This window comes from Humulus lupulus, chromosome 3 (genome assembly GCF_963169125.1).
Source record: "Humulus lupulus chromosome 3, drHumLupu1.1, whole genome shotgun sequence".
Classification (NCBI taxonomy): Eukaryota; Viridiplantae; Streptophyta; class Magnoliopsida; order Rosales; family Cannabaceae; genus Humulus; species Humulus lupulus.
The window spans coordinates 253,379,435-253,402,483 of NC_084795.1; the positions used below are offsets into that span (position 1 = coordinate 253,379,435).

At 35.1% G+C, this 23,049-nt stretch overlaps 2 protein-coding genes across 2 annotated transcripts; one reads left to right on the forward strand and one right to left on the reverse strand.

The window, feature by feature from the left end:
- The first annotated feature begins 6,616 nt into the window (after positions 1 to 6,616).
- On the forward strand, positions 6,617 to 10,238 carry LOC133823635 (receptor-like kinase TMK3). The gene is made up of 2 exons (XM_062256492.1): positions 6,617 to 9,263; positions 9,441 to 10,238. Exons 1-2 carry the CDS (start codon positions 6,833 to 6,835, stop codon positions 9,947 to 9,949), a joined length of 2,940 nt encoding a protein of 979 aa, XP_062112476.1. The 5' UTR covers positions 6,617 to 6,832; the 3' UTR covers positions 9,950 to 10,238.
- A 7,306-nt stretch (positions 10,239 to 17,544) lies between these two features.
- Positions 17,545 to 22,429, reverse strand: LOC133823636 (mediator of RNA polymerase II transcription subunit 27). The gene is made up of 8 exons (XM_062256493.1): positions 22,037 to 22,429; positions 21,667 to 21,832; positions 20,415 to 20,883; positions 19,561 to 19,620; positions 19,267 to 19,475; positions 18,979 to 19,182; positions 18,551 to 18,665; positions 17,545 to 17,893 (listed from the first exon to the last, which is right to left on the reverse strand). Exons 1-5 carry the CDS (start codon positions 22,314 to 22,316, stop codon positions 19,392 to 19,394), a joined length of 1,059 nt encoding a protein of 352 aa, XP_062112477.1. The 5' UTR covers positions 22,317 to 22,429; the 3' UTR covers positions 17,545 to 17,893; positions 18,551 to 18,665; positions 18,979 to 19,182; positions 19,267 to 19,391.
- Between the last annotated feature and the right edge of the window lie 620 nt (positions 22,430 to 23,049).

Sequence of the window (23,049 nt, forward strand, 5' to 3'; positions counted from 1 at the left end):
GATAGGACTAAAATACTGTTTTACCCCTCATTGTATTTTATCCTTAAAACACTTAGTTCCTTGTAAATGATATTTCAGTAAACTAATTTAATTACTGAAATGAGATCTCTATCATTTATCACCTTGAACCAAACTAAAAGGAAACCATCGTTTCACTTCTTCATCAGAAGCTATAGATGTTCATATCTATGATTAACACTCCCACTCAATTATACTACCAAGTTCCCAAGATGTAAGTATGGGCTAGTCCGTAGGGTAAGCTGGTAACGAACAAGTCAAAGAACTCAAATAATACAATCAGTTAGAATACTAACCACTCAGAATTGAGAATGAATTGACCTATGGTCAACTATATGATATGACTAGAATAGATAATAACGGCATGTTTACTTATCTTACCAACTGTCAATATCGGTCCTGTCCGATGTAACATATACATCCGATCTTATCTACTTTGCTAATGTTCTGGAAAGAACATAACACTGTAATGTGCAAGTAGATCATATCGTAGATTGGCAAGTCAGTGTAAATCTGGTGCACTGACTAATCTTAGGACTAACTTATTTTGAACATATAATCATATTTATATTCCACTGTGATTACGTCACTATAAATAAGATTAGCTATATGCTCAGGATTTAATAGAAGTTTATATTAAACAAATAATCATGAAAATAAAACATGTGAGCAAAGTGATTGACCAAGTCAAAAAATGATTTCTATTCTTTTATTGAAAATAAAATGAGATTACAAAGAATTTGGGTTTTAATTAGGGCATAAAACCCCAATAGTCGGTATTAACTGTGAAGCTGTGACTTACTAGTCAAGTTCGGCAGTAGTACCAAGCACTGGTCGTATGGCACTGACTTATGAGTCAAGGACGGTTTTAGCGTGTTTAACACAAGCCAATAAAGATTAGATCTAATCGACATCTACATTGAATGACTCATCATGAGCATTAATGCCAGACCGACCTCAAGTTCGATGAAAACTAAAAGCGCTTGTCTAGTCTAAAGGCTAGATACTTAGAGCCAGAGCCGGAAAGGCTAAGGTGACCTACACGTCACATGGCTAGGAGGGTATGGGACCTCCGAGATAAACTTATCAGTCATCTAATCGAGATGAACTTATTAGTCATCTGACCGAGGTGGACTTATCAATCATCTAATCGAGATGAACTTATTAGTCATCTGATCGGGGTGGACTTATCAGTCATCTGACCGAGATAGACTTATCAGTCATCTGATCAAGATAGACTTATCAGTCATCTGACCAAGATGGACTTATCAGTCATCTGACCGGGATAGACTTATCAGTCATCTGAAAGTGATAGACTTATCAGTCATCTGACCGAGATGGACTTATTAGTCATCTAACCGAGGTGGACTTATCAGTCATCTAATCGAGATGAACTTATTAGTCATCTGACCAAGGTGGACTTATCAGTCATCTGACTGGGATAGACTTATCAGTCATCTGATCAAGATAGACTTATCAGTCATCTGACCGAGATGGACTTATCAGTCATCTGACCGGGATAGACTTATTAGTCATCTGACAGTGATAGACTTATTAGTCATCTGACCGAGATGGACTTATCAGTCATCTGACCGAGATGGACTTATCAGTCATCTGACCGTGATATACTTATCAGTCATCTGACTGAGATAGACTTATCAGTCATCTTATTGGGATAGACTTATTAGTCATCTGACTGAGATAGACTTTCCAGTCATCTATTTGGAGAGTGACTTATTAGTCAACGGTTTAAAGAATGACTTATTAGCCATCTACCTCAGAGCGGGAGACTTATTAGTCATCTACTCAGAGCGCAGGACTTTACAAAAATTTATTTGTACCTGCTTGCATGCATGAGTAGGGTTATTACTGCTAGGCATGCATACTATGACTTAGTAACATGTTATTACTTGTTAATGAGCATATTGAGTTTTCTTGCTGGGCTTCGACTCACGGGTGCTATGTGGTGCATGTAAAGGCAAAAGAAAGTTGGACCATCATTGAGTTGGAGAGCTTAGGTGACGATGTGTACATATGCGGCTGCTAGACCGCCACGGCCGAGGGTTTAAAAAAGAACTAGGGTTAAACCCTATTTTGCCGCTTAGGTCGACTGGTTGTAAATTTTTTGTTGTAATAAACCTTTAAATTATATTTTTGGGATCCCAATGTATACAGTAAACGTTTTAGTGAAATGTTATATCTTATCCAAAAAAATTAATCCTAAACTGCTAATCATACTTAGCTACACGATTATGGCCAAATGACTCGATTAGCGAGTTTAGCACTGTTTAAAAGGCACACTGTAATGATCCCTAGAGATTAGGGCGTTGCAGAAAATGTAGGAGAAGTGTTGGAAAATCTGGGTTCGCCGGGTCGCACCGCGACCCACATAAACTAAGAGGCCTACGGGGTTTGCCGAACCGCCATAGCGGCGCGGCACTGGGTAGACTGTGCCGTAGTGCGTGTCCAGGAGACAGACTTAGAATGCTCTCTAACTTGCAAAGGGTCGCGGTGCTATAGAGAGGCGTCGCGATACAAATAGGAAAATTTGGACAATTAGGGTTTTAATCTCGGGAACTCAAATATAAAGGCTCGAGAAGGATTCTACTACCCGGTTTAGTAGAATTCAAGGTCCCAAAGGCTAGAAATTTACCTTGAAGCTCTTAAATAGTCTAAATGATTTATGGTTATCCATTATTGCGTTGTGACTAGATTATATCGCTAGGGCTCGGGATCGCCATACCTATTTGTTCGTGACTCGAGGTAAGAAAACCGCACCCTGGTTGTGGATGAGGCTTGGTCCCTTGTAAATGGATATGACTGTGGATATAAATGCGATTATTCGTTTAAGCGTGCTTGTATATGTTGCATATGATTGTGTACTGTATGATCTATATGTTTCATTATACTTAATCTAAAAGTCTGGCCTAAGGGAGTTGGGGCCAACAGTAAGCGTGTGAAACGCAGCTCGACCTAAGCGAGCCGAGGTCGGCCATAAGACTAGAGGACTCGACCTAAGAGCGTCGGGCCTGCACGTCACTTAAATAAATAGAAGTGACGTTTGCACTTGTCTAACTATATGGATTGTTAAGCTGAATTATGTGTTTGATTGAGAAGAATATTACTACTGAGCATATTGTTATTACTTTGTTGCTTATTGAATCTATTGATTTAAGTTTTCTTGCTAAGCCTTGGCTCACGGGTGCTAAAGGGAAAGTTGGGCCAACCATGAGTTGGAGAGCTTTAGGGGAGACGTGTACATTTGCAGCTGCTCGACCACCATAGTCGAGGGATCAACAAGGACTATAACCAAAACTTAAATTTGCCGCTTAGGTCGGCTTATGATGTAATTACTTTTGAAGTTGTAAAAGCCCTGTAAACACTTATTTTGGGGATCCCATGTACAAACTCAAACTTTTTAATGAAAACCACTATTCCTATGATCAAAATGTTTAAACCCTAATGCGTTAATTATCCTTAGTTACACATTTATATCCAAATGACTTGATTAGAAAGTCCAACACTATTTAAAATACATAGTGTAATGGTCATGAAGCATGCTCGAAAGCGCATATGCAGCTGCAAAATCCCTATAATCATGGGGCTTTAATTTAAACTGTGCAATCAACCCTATTGTTTAGGGATATTTATTTATAATTAATGCAATTGATTGTATTTTAATGTACTTATTTGTATTTCAAATTCAATTATGATATATTGTAATATCTCTAAGATTAAGGGAGGACATTTGGATGTACCAGGCCTATAAATAGTCGGAAGATGGTCCTTAGAGGACACGCTCAATTCTTTGATGCGAAAACTCTGTGAAATTGTGACACACAAAGATAAATAAAAAAGTGACTCGTGGATTAGATAGATTTTAACTATCGAACCACGTAAAAATATTTGTTCTTCATTTCTTTTATGAATTATACATTTGCTTAATTGTTTTTGTTTTTAGTTGACGAAAAACGTCGTCAACAATATAAATTCAAATTCAAATGTTATAAAATATTATTATTATAATAATATATAATATAATATTAGATATTTTATAATTATATTAATATAATATTAGATATTTTATAATTATATTAATATAAATTCAAATATGATTATTATAATAATATAATCCTAATTTTTATAATATTTTGGTAGAATAAATATTTATTAATTATATTAATATGAATTCAAATATTATAAAATATCTTTATTATAATATTATTTAATACAAGATTAGATATTTAATAATTATATTAATTTAAATTTAAATATTATAAAATATCATTATAATAATAAATAATACATAATCTTAATTTTTATTAATTTTTTTATCATTTATATTTAAAAAGAAAACATGTTTTTTTATTTGATCTAACTTGTATAAATATATATTCATATTGAATAACAATAAACATTATAAATATTATATATATAGGTTTCGTGTGTGTATAAATAATATGATTGAGTAACTATATAAGAAATCAGAATAACATTTATCTTCTATAAAAAATAAACAAGTTTATTTTCCAATTATTAATGTGCATCTAATCATTAAGATGTAATTTGAATAATATCATGAATGTTTTGTGCTTTAATTATAGCAGTTTGTCATCTAAAAGGTTATCATATTATATAAATATTTTTAAAAAATCATAAACAATATTTTGGTTTAATTTTTCTTTTAATATACTTATGTCGTTTTTTTTTATATAATATTGTTTATTCATTTGAAATTTATATGACAACTATAAAAACTTAATAAAAATAATAAATAAAATTTTTTAAATAAAATTAATCAAACATATATTGTACACTGCTCGGATCTAGTATACATAATAACGAATTCTTAGTTTAATGGTTTTTTTTTTAAACCTATATACAATGTTTTAGTTAAAATCTTTTTAAATATGTTTATGTGTTTAAAATATATAACAACTTAAAATACATAATAAAAATAAATTAATACATTTTTAAATAAAATTAAATAAATATGCATTATATATATATAATCATGAGGAACAAATACTACTTAGTCACAACACATTTTCTTTGCATTAAATATCTCTGCTTACCACAACTTAAATTTTATTATGACTAAAATTATTATATTTGATTTAGAATTATTTTAATTACAATTTTTTAAGAAAACAATTAAATTTTTATTGTAACGTTTTTTAATTTAATCACAAATATTTATATCTACTCTTTTAAGTTATGTTGTGACTAAAAATAATATTTTTTTAAGTGATTGGTCGGTTATAATTCGAAAGCCCCCTTATATACAATTAAATATTTTAGAAATATTGGAGTAGCTTGATTTGGGTCCATAATCAACTATACTCTTTAAGATATAAAACTATGTTGTAGTTTTTACTTATCTATTTGAAGTAAAGAACCTTGTTTACACAACTTAACAATGGAAAATATGTGCATATACATAAATATATGCTAAATGTACGTGTATTTAAATTGATATAAATGGCAATTTATTATGTGTTATGTGAACAATGATTAATGACAGACAAGAGATATCATATGCAGTATTAGAAGGAAGAAAATTGATAATTTATTGCAAGAGTTACAGAAAGAATCATTTTCTTATCGCAACCATTCAAACAAAACATAATTGATATTTTATTTCACTGACTAATTCATTAATGTTTAGGACATTTCTTCAACCAAAAAAAATAAAAAAATCTAATTCATTAGCATATCTTCTTCCTAAATTTTTCAGTTTTTTTCTTCTATCATTAATTATAATGGGAAGTCAACTTTCATATTGATTTCACAAATCAAATAACAAATTTATTTGCATACAGACAATCAACTTCCTCATGATTTAAAAGTTTTCATCTATAAATCACAAAATATAGGCAATAAAAATAATAATTACTTTCCTCAATAATAATATTAAGTGTGTTCGTGCTCTTATACAGTATCAAGTAATGACACGTGGTGTAACTAGCTCTGTTGTTAAATGTATGTTGAACAATTAACTATACAATTAACAAAAAATCAAATTATTTGTACCATATTAATAAATAAATAAATTGGTAGATCTTGATTGTGAGACAAAATATCTCACAAAATCAGGCCATAAAAGTACTGAGGCTAATTCGAATTGTTTACACTCAAAAAAGAGTCAAAACTACATTAAAATAATTTTATTCTGAAAAATTAGTTAGCAGATTTAATACATTATTAACTTATATTCATTTTGATTGGTAAGAATATTAAGTGCTATACTTTATTTGTAATTATAGAATCACCCCACCACCACCACCACCCGTAATTCATTCCATTTCCGAGTCGACTCAGAATTAAATAATATTATTTGTAAAAAGACAATAAAGCCCTTTTGATTCATTTGTTTTTGTGGACAGTGGACACTGGCAAATTTTTACTTTCCACGATATTATGGATAAGAGTTAAAGAGTACAGTACAAGGACACGTAACGAAACATGAAATTACCAAAAAGGGTATTTTCATCAGATAATTTTTATTTTTATTTTTCTCCTTTGTACTAATTCTAATTGTTGAAAAATTTATGACTTTCTCAATAAGTCTGTCTAATATTTATTTATTAATATATTGAGTGATTAGACTATTCCCGGGGTTTAAGAATGCATGCTTTTTATTTGAGTGTTTTTTTCTTCGGAAGTAATGCGAAGAATTATTTTTGTTTTTTTTGCAAGATTTGAGCTTTAGTTTTAATCTGCCATTAATGTACATGTGAAGCTCCAGAAGACCCAAAACTTGAGGTGGAGTTCTTATGAAGAAGTAGGTTGCTACAAAGATCAGAGATCCGCCATGGAAGGCCAACTGGGAAAGCTTGTTCTGAAAGATCTTCTTCTTGTTGTTGTTCTTGCTTTTGCCTCTTTTCTTTCAGTGGTTTTAGGTGCCACGGACCCAAGCGACTTGGCTATTCTGAACCAGTTCCGAAAAGGGTTGGAGAATCCGGAGCTTCTCAAATGGCCGGAAAACGAAGACCCATGTGGGACTCCAAAATGGCCCCATGTTTTCTGCGAAGGTAACAGGGTAACCCAGATTCAAGTTCAGGAATTGGGCCTCGAAGGTCCTCTTCCCCAGAACTTGAACCAGCTCGCTATGCTAGAAAACATTGGTTTTCAGAGGAACAAGTTTTCTGGGCCGGTTCCGTCCTTTTCCGGGCTGAAGAACCTCCAGTGGCTGTTCTTGGATTACAACAACTTTGATTCGATTCCGGGAGATTTCTTTGATGGGCTTGATTCTTTGATGGTTTTAGCATTGGATGGGAACAACTTGAATGGCACTTCTGGGTGGATGTTCCCACCCCAGCTGGCAAATTCTGCTCAGTTGGTCAATCTCACTTGTTCGAGCTGCAATTTAGTTGGTCCCTTGCCTGAATTTCTTGGGAAAATGTCGTCTTTACAAGTGTTGACACTTTCCGGGAATACCTTGTCCGGTGAAATCCCGGCAAGTTTTAAAGACCTGACTTTGAGCAAGCTTTGGCTGAATAATCAAAATGGTGGAGGAATGACTGGTCCAATTGATGCCGTTACAGCGATTGAATCTCTCAGTGTTTTGTGGCTCCATGGGAATAAATTCAATGGCAAAATCCCAGAAAGCATTGGTAATTTAACTTCTTTGAAAGATCTCAATCTCAATGGTAATCAGCTAGTAGGCTTAGTTCCCAATGGTTTGGCCAATTTGGAGTTGGATAAATTAGATTTAAGCAACAACCATCTGATGGGTCCAATTCCAAAGTTCAAAGCAGCTAATTATTCCTATGGTTCAAATGCATTTTGTCAAACAGAAGAAGGGCCTCCTTGTAATCCGGAAGTTATGGCTTTGATAGAGCTTCTCGATGGGTTGAATTATCCATTGAAGCTAGTTTCTGGTTGGTCTGGTAATGACCCTTGCCAGGATTGGTTTGGAGTTACTTGTGATCGTGGTAAGGTCTCTGTTATTAATTTGCCTAAGTTAAATCTGAATGGTACATTGAGTCCTTCCTTATCAAAATTAGAGTCTCTTAAACAAGTTAGGCTAGAGAATAACAATTTGAGAGGTTCAGTCCCTGCGGAATGGACGAATTTGAAATCTTTGACATTGTTGGATCTAAGTGGCAATAATCTTTCCCCTCCTTTGCCAACTTTCAGTAGCTCTGTGAAAATTGTCATTGATAAGAACCCCCTGATAAATGGTGATCCATCTAAGACAGTTCCATCACCAGAAAGTAGCCCAACTGCGCCTGCGGCTGGGGCTGGGGCTGGGGCTGCGTCTGGGGGATCGACATCTTCGCCCAAATCCAGTAATACTCCGTCCTCACCTTCCTCATCTTCCGCATCATCCGGCTCAAGAAATACTAATGCAACTTCGGAGCCACCAAAAAGTTCCAAGAGGTCCAGCTTAGTTCCTATTGTTGCTCCTATTGCCAGTGTTGCGGTGGCTGCCATTTTGCTATTAATCCCATTATCTATCTACTATTGTAAGAAGAGAAAATATGCTTTGCCTCCAAGTTCACTTGTTGTTCACCCAAGAGATTCATCTGATCCAGAGAATATGCTTAAGATTGCTGTTGCAAGTAATACAAATGGGAGCGCTTCTACAGCAACAGCAAGTGATTCGGCAAGCAGAAACAGCAGTGGAATGGGTGAGTCTCATGTCATAGAAGCGGGAAATCTGGTCATATCAGTTCAAGTTCTTCGAAATGTGACTAAGAATTTTGCCCCGGAGAATGAGCTTGGCCGCGGAGGCTTTGGAGTGGTTTATAAGGGAGAATTGGATGATGGGACAAAAATAGCTGTGAAGAGAATGGAATCTGGGGTGATTGGCTCCAAAGCCGTGGATGAATTCCAGGCCGAGATTGCAGTTCTTTCGAAAGTCAGGCACCGTCATTTAGTATCCCTCTTGGGTTATTCCGTAGAAGGCTATGAGAGACTTCTTGTTTATGAGTATATGCCACAAGGGGCTCTCAGCAAGCATCTTTTCCATTGGAAAAGTGCCAACCTTGAGCCTCTTTCTTGGAAGAGAAGGCTAAATATTGCCTTGGATGTTGCTAGGGGAATGGAGTATCTACATGATCTGGCTCGCCAGAGCTTCATACACAGAGATCTCAAATCATCTAACATTTTACTTGGCGATGAGTTTAGAGCAAAAGTCTCAGATTTTGGATTGGTGAAACTGGCTCCTGATGGTGAAAAAAAATCCGTGGTGACCAGACTTGCTGGGACTTTCGGTTACTTAGCGCCAGAATATGCTGGTAAGTGTTCTTCTTAGACCATACTAGTTTACTTTTGTTATGCTTAATGTGTTTATCTGAAAGTTTGGTCAGTTTTCATTAAACACAAAACCAGTTCACATTAGTACTCTATATATACATGTTTGATGATTGAATTTCCGACTGATTCCAACTTTTCATATGTTCTGAATGATTTAGTGACCGGAAAGATCACAACCAAAGCAGATGTCTTTAGCTTCGGTGTTGTCCTAATGGAGCTATTAACTGGAATGATGGCTCTTGATGAAGATAGGCCAGAAGAGAAACAGTACTTGGCTGCATGGTTCTGGCACATAAAATCAAACAAGGATGAACTAATGGAGGCCATCGACCCTGCACTTGAAATAAATGAAGAGACGTTTGAGAGCATTGACATTATTGCTGAATTAGCTGGGCATTGCACTGCAAGAGAACCAAACCAAAGGCCGGATATGGGGCACGCTGTAAGTGTACTATCCCCACTCGTCGAAAAATGGAAACCACTGGATGATGACACCGAGGAATATTCCGGTATCGATTACAGCCTGCCCCTTAACCAGATGGTGAAGGGTTGGCAAGAAGCAGAGGGAAAAGACTTCAGTTATATTGATTTGGAGGACAGCAAGGGTAGCATACCAGCCAGGCCAACTGGGTTTGCAGATTCTTTTACTTCTGCTGATGGTAGATAAAAGAGAAACTCCATTGGCCTATTTTTTTTCTCTTTTTTTTTTCCTGCTTCTTTCTTTTTCATTTTTTACTTCTTCCCCACATTGTTGCTGTTTTGTTAGGTGTAGATATCATGTGGTGTTCATTCTGTCTGAGAATTTAAGATGTCGATAAGTTGTAGTATTTGTTGTTACTTTTGCATTTTAGTGGGGAAAATGAGAGCTTGTGAGATCTCAGAAACCTTCAAGTTTCATGCCAAATGGTTATGTAGATACAGATCATGAAGAATTGAAAAAGACTGGTTATTGATTATTACTTCTAGACCTTAGGCTAATTTTCATACTTGACAAATAATGTTATATTTGTCACTTTTTAATATTATTTTTCAAAAGTGAACCAAAATTAAGATTGTGAGAATGATAAACCTGAAACCCTTGCCGACATTTTGATTCCTAATATTATCTTAAGTCAAATCTTTGAAACGCGAGAAAAGATGAAAGTTATACAACACTAACTAATTAGAAATTAGTGCTAGTATTTTGGGACAAAAAGTAGTTGATAGGAAAAAAAGAAAGGCTCCTTTTAAAATAAAAAAAAATAATAGGAAAGGTATCACCGTAACACCTTAAGCAACATAATAAATAATATATAATGCGTGATTAGACAGGTAATGTTCTAGATACGCCTAATTAAGCAAAGCATTACAATTTTTCTCAATAATTTTGTTAAATTCTCAACTCTTACACTTCCATGTGTCCATTGTCTCCTTCTGTCCACTTCAAAATTTAAAACTACTTTAAGATCATAGGACCCCTGAATTATTATTATAGTTGTGGCTAACGACGACAATAATAAATACGATTGAGCCTTGCCTTGGATTATTACTAGGTCAGATATTACTTGCATGTCTTTGAATAATAGTCATGCAGAGAACTGTGAAGCTTCACAAAGCTCCAAATCCGTACCATCATCCCTTGCAGTGCCATCTAATTTCTACCTACAATCTTCCTTCTTTTTTTTTTAAATCTTTTATTTAAAAAATACCAGAATATTGTTACGTGATAGAAGATAATAGAACAAATTAATCTAGAACCACCTTACTAGCACAATCAACGGAACTCAAACTTTGCTAGTGGAATAATATATGAGCACCCTTGACCCTTTAAGCATATTTTATCTTGTTAGGATGTATCTATTTATCCCATAAGATTAATCATAGATGTTGTTGGGCCCAAAATGATCGGCCCAAAAACTTTTTCCGTTTTAAGTATATTAAAACGAGTCGTTTTGATCAAGCAGAGGCTCCGAAGGCAGACCTCTGTATATTTAATTGGATCAAATACATTTTGGGGAGAAATTCAGTTATTTCTCCCACCAATCAGGGAGTCAGCTTAACTAACTAACCATCTCACATTTTTGTTCTATAAATACTGAGCTCTTATTCAAAAAAATCTATCGAAAAACTAACTTAGGCATCGAAGTGTATTTCTTGCAGGTACCCCCGACGGTTCAACAATTGAAAAAGTTATCTTCATCATCGAAGAAGGATCAGGGAATTAGAATTCGTCGGCAAATACCTCAAGATATAGAAATGCAAAGTTGTTGCATTCTTAATTTGCACACTTAAATTATACACTATGATATATAAGTAATTTCAATCATAGATTCTTTTAAGAGGGATCTACATAATATTTGTTGACTCTCTTTTTCGCTATCAACTTAATAAAACAAAAACTTTAAAGAAATGCAGTAAAGAGCAAGAGATTTTACGTGGTTCATGTTATTAATTAACTCTAGTCCACAGGCTATTGTATTAGGATTGGTGAAGCTTGGCTGGGGCAAGCTTCTATGGAGTTTCAGATAGAATTTTGCAATACTCTGAATACAAAAAATTTGGATCCCTTTACAATGGATGCCCTATCCCTATTTATAGGGGCTGACAACAATTAATTCCCTTAATGGGAAGTTATTACAAAACGATTCCCAAATAATTGGGATTAAAAGCTAATTAATACACATTTTGTGATAGAGGTAGTGGTGGCCCGTGTGTGTCACACGGGGCCCATTTACGAGGTTGCACCCCACCATCTTCTGGGGAGACACACTCCTGACTGTGTCAGAGAGTGGTTGCACGTTTTCCCACGTCAGGCAATGCATTGGGACATGTTGTTTGTCGTCTGTATAGGCTTGACACCACGATGAGTAGGACAACTGTAACGCCCCAACTCCAGGGACCGCTACAGTGCACATTGCAAACAGTGCTAAACTCGCTAATCGAGTCGTTTGGCCATAAACGCGTAACTAAGCATGATTAGTGGTTTAGGAGTTAAAAACTTTGGTTAGGATTTAACGTTTCACTAGAACGTTTACTGTATACATTGGGATCCCAAAAATATAATTTCAGAGTCTATTACAAAAGAATATTTACAACAGGTCGTTCTAAGCGGCAAAACAGGGTTCAGCCCTAGTTCCACTTTCAAACCTCGCCCAAGTATTGGTCGAGCAGCTGCATATGTACACATCATCACCTAAGCTCTCCAACTCAAGGATGGTCTAGCTTCCTTTGTCCTTTACCTGCACCACAAAGCACCCGTGAGCCGAAGCCCAGCAAGAAAACTCATATGCTCATAACAGTCATATCATGATACCAAATCATATCTGGCATGCCTAGCATTCATAGCTCTACTCAGCATGCAAATGAATTCAAACAGATGCTGGGGTATCCAGGATAAGAAATCCTGGCCTTTTGATTGGAGGACTATCAAGTCAATCCTAATCAGATGAGTGTCGCAACACTTGAGGTTCTGGTAAACCATACTGAGTGACCGACAAGCGAGCCGCTAATTCAAATGGAAGGGTGGCTGTTGGGTAAGCCTCTAACCTTCTACAGGTTCTGGTAAACCATGCTGAGTGACCAACAAGCAAGTCACTGGGGCCTCAGTGCCCAAGCCATGCATATGATGATCAAAATGACCATGCAGAGCTCATGGCTCTGACCAGATGAGTGAATATCACTTGAGGTTCTGGTAAACCATACTGAGTGACTGACAACCAGGTCACTAGGGGCCCAGTGCCCATTTCCTGCAATGGCTCTACATGACTAGCCTCTGGCTAGATAAATGCTTGTTTATATTCATCAAACTTGAGGTCGGTCCTGCATTAATGCTCTTTGAGTCATTCAATGTAGAAGGTCGATTAGGTCCAATCGACATAGCTTGCACTACACACTAGGGTTGTCATGACTAGTGAGTTAGCACAATGTGATCAGTGCCCAGTACCACTGCCGAACCTGACTAGTGAGTCACGGCTTCACAGTTGATACTAACACCTTTGCCAATTCTGGCTAATGAATCAGCCCTGTGTGACCAGTGCCCAGTACCACTGCCGAACCTGACTAATGAGCCACAGCTTCACAGTTGGTACTAGCACCTTTGCCAAATCTGACTAATTAGTCAGTACCATGCACAAGTAAGCAATGCTATCAATGTGTATCATATGCCAATTATCCAAGAACAGGGCATTCAGCATGCTTACTAAAGAGTTGCTAGCATAATTATGATCATGCACAAACACAGAGTCTCAAGCTCTGACCAATCTCATATTCATCATTCATGGCATGCCCTAATCACATGTTTCTCGTGCATCACATGCATCACACTTAATCATCCAGCATGCCTCAATAATAATCATATGCAAATGGGCAAGATTGCCTAGCATTCATTATGCTATCAATGTTTACATTTAAACATTCAACATGCACCATTCATAGCCATGCATGTCACATATGGGGTGCAGTTTTCTTACCTTGGGTTCGAGCGAGAATTAATAAAAGAAACAACCTTTGAGAACGATCAGTCCTTTGGTCCTTTAACGGTCACCTAATCATAACAAAAAATATAGGATACCATCAATGAAAATGAAAGGAAAGGTTTCCAAACCAATATCTAGCCTCCGGGACATCAATCCACACTTAACCGGGTAGTAGGATCGACCCCGAGGCCTTAAGCTAGCATCCCCAAGTCAAAAACCTATTTTTGGCCAAATCTGCCTTGATGGGCCGCGGCTCACCATAGCCATGCCGCGGCTCATCCCCCTGACAGAGGCATAATTTCCTCAGAAACCACCTTAGGCCGCAGCACACAAAAGCCAGGCCGCGGCTCATTACCCTGATCAGCCCAAAAACCAGCAACGCACCAGCAAACTCTCCTGCGTTTTTCCTCTCAAACCAGCCCTTCAAATCAACTCAAAACCTCTTCCAAACACTCATTTAAACCTCCAAACATCATCAACATCTCACCCTCATCAAAACCCAAGTTTCCAAACTCAAGAACTTCCATTAATTCACAACTAACACATCAAAATCCTCAACTGAAAACTTAATAGAAAAACAGGGTATACCATGAAACTCATGGCTGGAACTTACCTCAAACTTGATTTTGAATCCCCTTTCATGGCTGAATCAAGTTCCTAAGCTCCCACCTTTGATCTCCTAGCTTAACTCCTCAATTTGGCCTCTCAAAATTCAAAGGGAAGTGAAGGGAGGAACATGTACGGGAGAGAAGAAAATGATGAGGATGAGACTCTGTTTCTGTTCTGTTTCCACAACTTTCTAAACCCCAAAAGCTGATATAAATCCTTAAATCCTTAAGGTCAAAAGACCATAATTCCCCTAGGCCAATTTAAAAGCTTCTAAGCACTCCCAAGGGTAAATTCGTCATTTCCAACCTATACTGTTAATTATAATTAACGCTCTCCAATTCCCGTTATTCTCAATATTCTCAAATACCAATAAATCACATCCCATTACCATTTAATTCCCGGTAATGTTCTAATCATCAAAATGACCCCGAGACTCACCCTGAGCCTCGAACTTAGACCCGTTATGACTAGACCGAACACTTACATTCCCATGATCGTCTCATGTCGAATGGCTCGAACCAATCCACATATAATGTGGTAAAATTATAATTCACCCATATGCATAAAATTACACAATCACACCCCCAATGGCCAAATTACCAAAATACCCTTGCAATTAAAATATAAGCCCATATGCATGCATTCACCATCATATAATAATATAATTCACATAAACATGCATATAATCATTAAATACCATAATAAATCAATTATGGCCCTCCCGGCCTCCTAATCAAGGTCCTAAACCTTATTAGGAAATTTGAGGCATTATAACAACAACTTTGTCAAACAATTACTTGTGGGCCAGGGTCTCTGCGTGTGACACCTGGCGCTACCATCTAGACTCTGAGAGGTCTACTCGCAAACTCAGATGAGTCACATGGAGGAACCTCAAGCTAACATATCCAAGGTTCTCGGGGCGTAGCCTGTTGGGGGACAACTTTCCCCCGAGGAGCCGCCCGAAGATGGGAGGCAGTCTATCTTCTGAATAGACAGTGAGCTCAATAAAGATAACTAAACTCCCTAGGAGAACCTAAATACTCTCAGAGACTGTCACGTGTCACTTGGTGAAAATGCATACAACAATAATTAATTGTATAGTTGAGATTACTTACACATAATAGTGTATAATTTGAGTGTGCAAATTAGAAATGCTTCTATCAATACTCAATTTATAATACATTAAATATCAAATCATTCTAAAAAAAACTTACAATACATAGTGGGATGATTCTATTTCTATTTTACAAAAAATGACAAAATCCATTACTTTTTATTTTATTGTAATATTTTTTTCTGATATTTTTTTTTCTCTTAAATTGATGAGACACATCATACTCCTACTAGTCATTCAAATGGGTACCATACTATATAAATATATATTTATACATGTAACTCATATCATGTGATGTGAGTAGAGAGCAGAGAGTATTCGTCCATGTCCATGACCACCCACCTACTTCCAGTCCATCATTTTAGATTTTAGTACCTTATATTATATTATACAAGGTTGATGAAAAAGTGTAAAAAATTATTAACAAGACTATATATTACAACAAACAAAATAAGTTTCGTTTATGTGACGAAAACCATGAATTAAGGGCAATGGAAAGGAAGTCGTGGTGGGTCGGGGGCAGGGTGGAGCCCACAAAGCAATGATGTCCTAACCTTGCGGGTTCTGGTCACGTGAGGAGCTAAGGATGAAAGAAATCTCGGATGGGTTGCTGCCATTGGTTCATAGGTCAATTAGTTTGGGTTGGCTCAGAAGAAATTTGCCTCATTCATTATCTTCACGACACGTGCCCATTTCTCTTCAAAGCTGTCAACTTCTCATTTGTTATTTTCATTAAGTTGAATACATTTCTAATAGATTGCTTGCTTAATCCACTGAGACTGAGACTGAGACTGAGACTGAGACTGAGCTTAAAATTATTATTCACTTTGCTATTAATTTAGAAATGTGTGGTGTAATGTAAGTTAGCATTTTCTGAAAATAAAGTGAGCTATATTTATTAAATAAGTCCATATGACAAATTGTTTTTGGACTGCAATTTAACTTTCCAGCGAAAAGTTTGTCTACAATGAAAGATTACAAGTTTAATTCGGACTTGAAATCTCTAGTAGTGACACAGCCACGCTCTATTATTTATACAGTTTTAGTTTTTTGCTGAATAGCCATGCTCTATTATTGTGGTCGTAGATTTAGACATGTTCTGGAATTTGTTTATTCTTTTTTATTTCCAAGCTATTTGAGGACATTTGTGGAAAAGCACACGGCCGTTAATATGAATTCGTTCTCTAGCAGTAAACTATCTAATGGGTCTTTCATTTATGTTAGTTGTGACTTGTGATGCTCTTTAGCATTACTGATTCAAATCTGATATTTACATATTCTACCAAGTACAACAATGCCAACTTAATCAACAAAAGAAAAAAAAAACTACAGCAATGTCAACAAACAGCTTAACATAGTTATATGAAGGAAAATTAATCGATAGGGATTGTTTGAACTAAATATTTTTATAGAAAGTTCTCTTTAAAATTATATATTTATGGAAAGAACATACTTTATTTATATTAATATATAATAAACTAATTTATGTATTGATTAATTTATCTTTAATTATATTTGTATGGATGCAAAAATATGTACATAAAAAATTAAAAATAAAATATTTTTATTTTCTAAAACTTCGAAGGTGTTTTGTTTTTATTTGACTTTTGGCTTCTTCAAAGAAAAAAAAAATGAAAAAAAAAAATTATATTTATGAGAAAATGAATGAATAATTAATTAAAAACTTTGAATTTTAACCATATTTGATATATATTTTAATTATTTTAAAATAAGAAACTAACTATTAAATTATGATCCAATGATTAAAAATATCTTCATGCATAAAGTGATTTTGGAGGTTTCTCCGGCCCTGAAAATGAGAATATTGGTATACTCGTATTTTTTGGCACCTAGATAATTATTATCTCAATTTTTTTGTATATAAATGTGTACATTGTACTTATAACTTCAATGTATATAATTTTATAAAAGAAATATAATTATATCTATTTGTGTATAGTTTTATAAAAGAAATATAATTATATCTATTTAGCTGCTAAAAAGGAATACCAGTAAAAGGAAGTACCGGAGAACTAGCTGAAACTATTTATATAAAACATTATATAGTATAAAGAAGCTTAAAGATTTTGTAAATCAAGGTTAACACCCACCATGTTTTTTTATATTGCCAAATTTTAAATAAATTCCGTAATAATATTGTACAATGTTCTACTTACAATATTACACATTGATACCTTGTAACTTGACTTCCAGGAGGAAAAAAAAACTCAAGTAATTAAAGTTTTCTTGATTAAATTCAAATTTAAAAAAAAATAAAAAGAGAACCTTTTCGTTGAAAGTAAGAGTCGAATTCAATGTATAAATATATTAATTAAAAAGAAAGATTCGAAACACTTATCTAAAGAATTTTTCAGAATTATTCCTTATAGTAATCTTTTTCTCTTGCAACAAATTTCATTTGGTGCAATCTGAGCTACAAACAAACAAAAATTAAGAAATATTAATGAATATTTTAAACCAGTAACTTTTTAACAAATAAGATGTGCTAGTTCAAAATTTGATGCATTCTCATTCCTTAAAAAAAAGTTAAGAAATAAACATTGTTTTTACGATTCCATTCATTTCGGGATAAGGCTTAGCAAAAGTGTTAAACTTACTAAATACTCTTTACTCTTAAAGTTGCCTTTTAAAAAAATAATAATAAATAAAAAGAGGCTTAACCCTAAGTCTTTCCACTTTGATATTTGAAAACTTTAAGGAAGATATGAAATTAAAGTTTCATAAAGATTCTTTTACACTTGCTTTGCCATGGACTAAAGCAACTTCAATCAGAGGCAAAAGTTACAAGTAATTGATTGCTACTATTCTTACAGTTGAAAGATAAACATAGGTAATACATACACAGATAATGGGGATTGTAAATAAAAGACGTCTATCTAGTTTCAAAGTAAATCTATTGTTAGAACTTAGAACTAAGAACCGAAAATTATTAGTTTGATCTCTTTCCCTGCGCATTAATTAAAACTTAATGTTCAAACATTGTATCATCAGTGTGTATGGAGCAAAAAGGAAAACTAAATGAAAATTATGGACAAGTAAATAATTGTACTAAAAGAACGTAGTCACATACAGATTCTGTAATCTGTGCCGGCACTTGTGAGAGCCAGCTTTGATTATAATAAGACAAGGCTGCTCACAACACCATACATGCAATTTGCAGTGATTCAGCCAACAACAGATAATACCTGAAAATAAAAACAAACATTCTGGCATTTAGATAAATGAATACGACGAATGAAGAATAATGAAACCCAACAGTAGCCGCCTTTTTCTACTGTTCTAGACTTTAATGATTTACAAACACAAGAAATTGTGGGCCTTGGAAAGTCACATGTCATCCATTAAAGGCTATCTATCTGAAAATTAAGATAAACTATGAATGGAAAAATGATAGAGATGACAAATACATCAGCATGTTAACAAAATTGATATTAGAAGCTTACAGGATATTTAATCAGATCTATCCAATTAATCGGCCACAAGGATAAAGGAGTTTACCTACAAAACCATACAAGTTAAGTATCCTCTGAAAAACACCCAATGTGATAATCCCGATCAAGATTTGAACTTTGATCCTTCACTGAGGAATTGGGTTGGGTAGATGAAAGTTTCAACTGGAAGAACTGCTGCTGGTAAGGGTGGTAAATAGCAGGTAACAATAATGCTGATTGTCGGTCCATAGATAGCAATCGCCCACATTTACTGTACCGATGACAAAGTAAACATTTAGTAACTCCAAAGTTTAACTACCACATAATTTAAAAATGTTTAAACGAGATGAGGCACCTGCAAACTTTTGAGAATAGATTTTGGTAGCTGCAAATCCAATGCTAGTGAAACAAAAATACAAGAAAAAGTTAAAAAAAAAATAGTTCATGTGTCAAGTAGAGAAATAAACATGAACACCCAATTTAGACAAAGATGATACCAAAAGGCATATAGAGCTGTTTCAGGTTCAACTCAAGAAAATATTGCAAAGCCATCGCAGCATGCTCCTGCAGTACGAAATGATTGACATTTAGAGCGCTCCAATCGTCTTTAAATAAAACAAACATAAAATAAAGGATAAAGGGACATTACCGTTATATGTCTAAATACATGATAAACTGAAACACCTCTTGCATGCATATAGCTGCCTCCCTGTTAAAATGAAATAACGTAAAAAGTGCAGCAATTAGGAGCAAAAGGATATAGGGCTCATAAGTCACAACAACAAGGGAACAGCTCAAGAAAAGAGAGAGATAATAAAAAATGTTACAGTTATACTACAAACCACGTAAACAATTGAAGACTTAAGAAGAGACCAGAGAAAAATTATTCATTAACATATACTACAAGCCAAACGTCAGCCATTCTCTTTCTCTAGTCTATACTGCACTTGAATATAGTATGTAATATTAGGCACATAAATACAATGAACCGGCCTAAGGTAGAAAAAAAAACTTGCACGGTTCGAGGAAGGTTTATAAAAACTTAGAACTATTAACAATTAGTATTCTTATTTTGGCTCTGATCAACGCTGAGCTTAATTCTAATGGACTGATGTGACTCTTCAAATGAACATTTACCCAGTTAATAATAATGCATAACACTTGCTAGATATTAGCGCATCTATGAAAGAAAGAACAGAACAGGAACACCTAAAATTCCTCCACATATTTTCACCAAGAATGACAAATTATTAACTCAAATCAAAGCAAGAATTGCTCAACTAGGGGGGAAAAGGTCGCATTAGATTGTTATGAAGAAATCCAACTATCCATTTCATTAGTTATCTGTGAAACAAGTGAACCGATGTCTCATGCTGAGCATAGGACAGCAGCCAATTAGATGTTGGATTTTGAACATCATTACGTGTCAATTTTTTAGTAGTGAAATATAAGTGAGTTACACAATAAGATTGAAACCAGGCAGCTAAATTGATCTTGAAATACCTCATCTGGAGAAAAGAAAGCTACTGCATCTGGATCAATAGAACCAGCTGGATGCAAAGACACTACAGCTCTGAAGACAGAAGGAAATGATAACTCAATTACAGCAACCTTATCTGCAGCAACATCACTCAGAGGACTTGGTTTTAATCTATTTGAACTATGAAAATTATGCTCCTTCAGTGTTTCCACGGGACCCTCATTTGCTGAGGATGGCAGGGAAGAAGCTCTTTTCAACCAGTCCATTCGTTCATAGGTTAAAACTTTCAAATTTGGTTCTTCTTTTTCCAAACGAGTCAGAATGTCTGATAGTGTTTTACAATCACTAAGCTCTTCCTGATGAATAGGTGTAACTACTTGTAGACCACGATTTTTCTTTGGATTCGGTTCAGAATCTTGACCATTTTGACCTTCATCATCAAGGTGAGGAAAAAATCGCCTCTTCTGATCAGTGAAGGCCTTAAGAGCCAACCTAAAACAAAAAACACAAAAATTACTTTTTGGTCAATAATAATAAGAGTAATGGTTTCAGTAGATTAAACACCCACAATGGAAGCCAACATATGTACCACACCAAGTAGCATACTAATTATTCATCAGAACACATGAACTTGTTCCAAAGATCCTACATAAGGCATAGCTCTAAGCCAAGTCTTTCAAAACTACATTAATAATAATAAAAAAAAATCTACAAAACTTAGAACTACATTTTCTGCATTCTCACTGGCTCAAATGGTCGCATGTGGTTTGCTCCCACAAGGTCTGAGGTTTGAATCCCTCTTAGGTACCTACATAGCTATAGTTTCTTGGTCCCCATATATTATTGGGTTAGACGTGGCCTAGTTTAAAAAAAATGTATCTACTGTAGAATCACACATGCATCAGCTAACCCACAAAAATTAAGTAATTCTCATTTCATCAAGACTCACATATTGAATTATGCTAACAAACGACATGCTACAATTAGTAGCATAACTACTATTTATCATAAACATGTTCCAAATCTCACTCACTCACTCACTTGAAGCATATTCATTCTAACCTGAGTCTTTCAAAACTTAAAACTGTTTTTCATTATCCTCTGATGGTTCTTAGAACTCTCAATTTAGAGTTGTGTCTTCTAAGTACCCACAATAAAGTAGAAATTCCCATCTAATCAAAATCTCAATTAAGAAGTAAATTACAAGCTAATATGGAGTATCTGAAACCAGCAAAGGTAAAGGTTTACTGCAATATTCAAGAGACATGAACCAACCTGGTTCGGTCAACGGCGGACGCGCCAGCCTGGCCGGCGAGTTGACGTTTCCAAGCGTAAGCAACTACAGCACCGTCTGGGCAAACCAAAGGCATGTGCAGCCCCCATGAATTACTTCGCGACCGAAGTGATTCGCTAAGAACCCCAGATTCTTCTAGCAGCTTTCCTGATGAAAACTCAAAGGCAAAAGTATTCAAAATTCAAAACTATTTCTTTTATTTGCTTAAACCATACTGAATCAAAGAACTAAAAACCCTAATAAACACACTAGAATATCATGAACTGGATAATTTTTCTTGATATGCTTACAGCTAAATTAAATAAAATAACCAAGCCCTAGAAGAGGGAGTGGAGAGCTTTGTGTCCGTACCAACGGAGCCAAGATCCTGAAAATGTTGACGCATGGAATCATCTTCGTTCTGGAAGAAATGCACAGGTTTGTTGCTCTGGTGAGGCTGCGCGGCGACAAAGAGGGATTCAAGGAGGCGATCAGCGCCGAGCCGAATGTCGGCTATGAGCCGAGCCGCGTGAGACAAACGGTCCATTGCTAGCGCCACCTGCTTAGGAGGCGCCTCCATGGACTGAGCCTGACCGACTACGTTTTGAATCGCCGTGGTCGCGCCCGTCGCCGTCGCCTGAGGTTGCTGCATCGCTTAGTTGTCTTTTCTTTATCGTTATTTGGTCAAGATCGGTTCTTTATCGTTGTGTTTTCCTAATTCGGCTCTCCGCACTCGCTTTGGGTATGTGGTCGAGTACCCGTTTCGATATGGCACATGTTACATTTTTGTTTGGGATTTTTTCATTAACATTTAAAATAAAAAAAAATATTATTTTTTAATATTTTTTTTTAGAAGAGAGTATGATGTATTCATTGTATAGCGAACATCCTACAGATTTTCAAAAAATTCTAAATAATTAAAGTACTGAAAATAAAGTTAAAAAAAATTTGTTGTATGTATTATTTTATCTATTATTATTATATGTTTTGCGTTGTTTTTCTTATAAAAAATCTAAATTATGTATAAGAAAATTTATATTTTGTGTAAAGTTTATTTTGGTTCAATTACTAATTTGAACCATTTATTTTTAAAAATTAATTTTTGGACCTCGTGTTTGTTAAAATGTAAAAAATAAGAGTAGATAGATCTATTATTTGAACAATGTATTTTGACCGATTACCCGTTTTGAACTTTTATTTTAAAAAACTAAAGTTTGGACCATGTATTTAATCAAAAGGTTAAAAATTCTTTATAAAAAGTAAATTATATATATGTATATAATTTATGTTTTCTGTAAGAGTTCATACCATTTTGAACCTTGTATTTTAGTCGATTACTTGTTGGGACCCTTTATTTTTATAACTTAACTTATAGACCTCAAGTT

Coding starts and splice junctions, on each gene's coding strand:
- LOC133823635 (XM_062256492.1), top strand. CDS start 6,833: ATGGAAGGCCAACTGGGAAAGCTTGTTCTGAAAGATCTTCTTCTTGTT. Junction 9,264..9,440: donor CTTAGCGCCAGAATATGCTG/GTAAGTGTTCTT, acceptor TGAATGATTTAG/TGACCGGAAAGATCACAACC.
- LOC133823636 (XM_062256493.1), bottom strand. CDS start 22,316: ATGCAGCAACCTCAGGCGACGGCGACGGGCGCGACCACGGCGATTCAA. Junction 21,833..22,036: donor TCAGGATCTTGGCTCCGTTG/GTACGGACACAA, acceptor AGTTTTCATCAG/GAAAGCTGCTAGAAGAATCT. Junction 20,884..21,666: donor TCCGCCGTTGACCGAACCAG/GTTGGTTCATGT, acceptor TTTTTGTTTTAG/GTTGGCTCTTAAGGCCTTCA.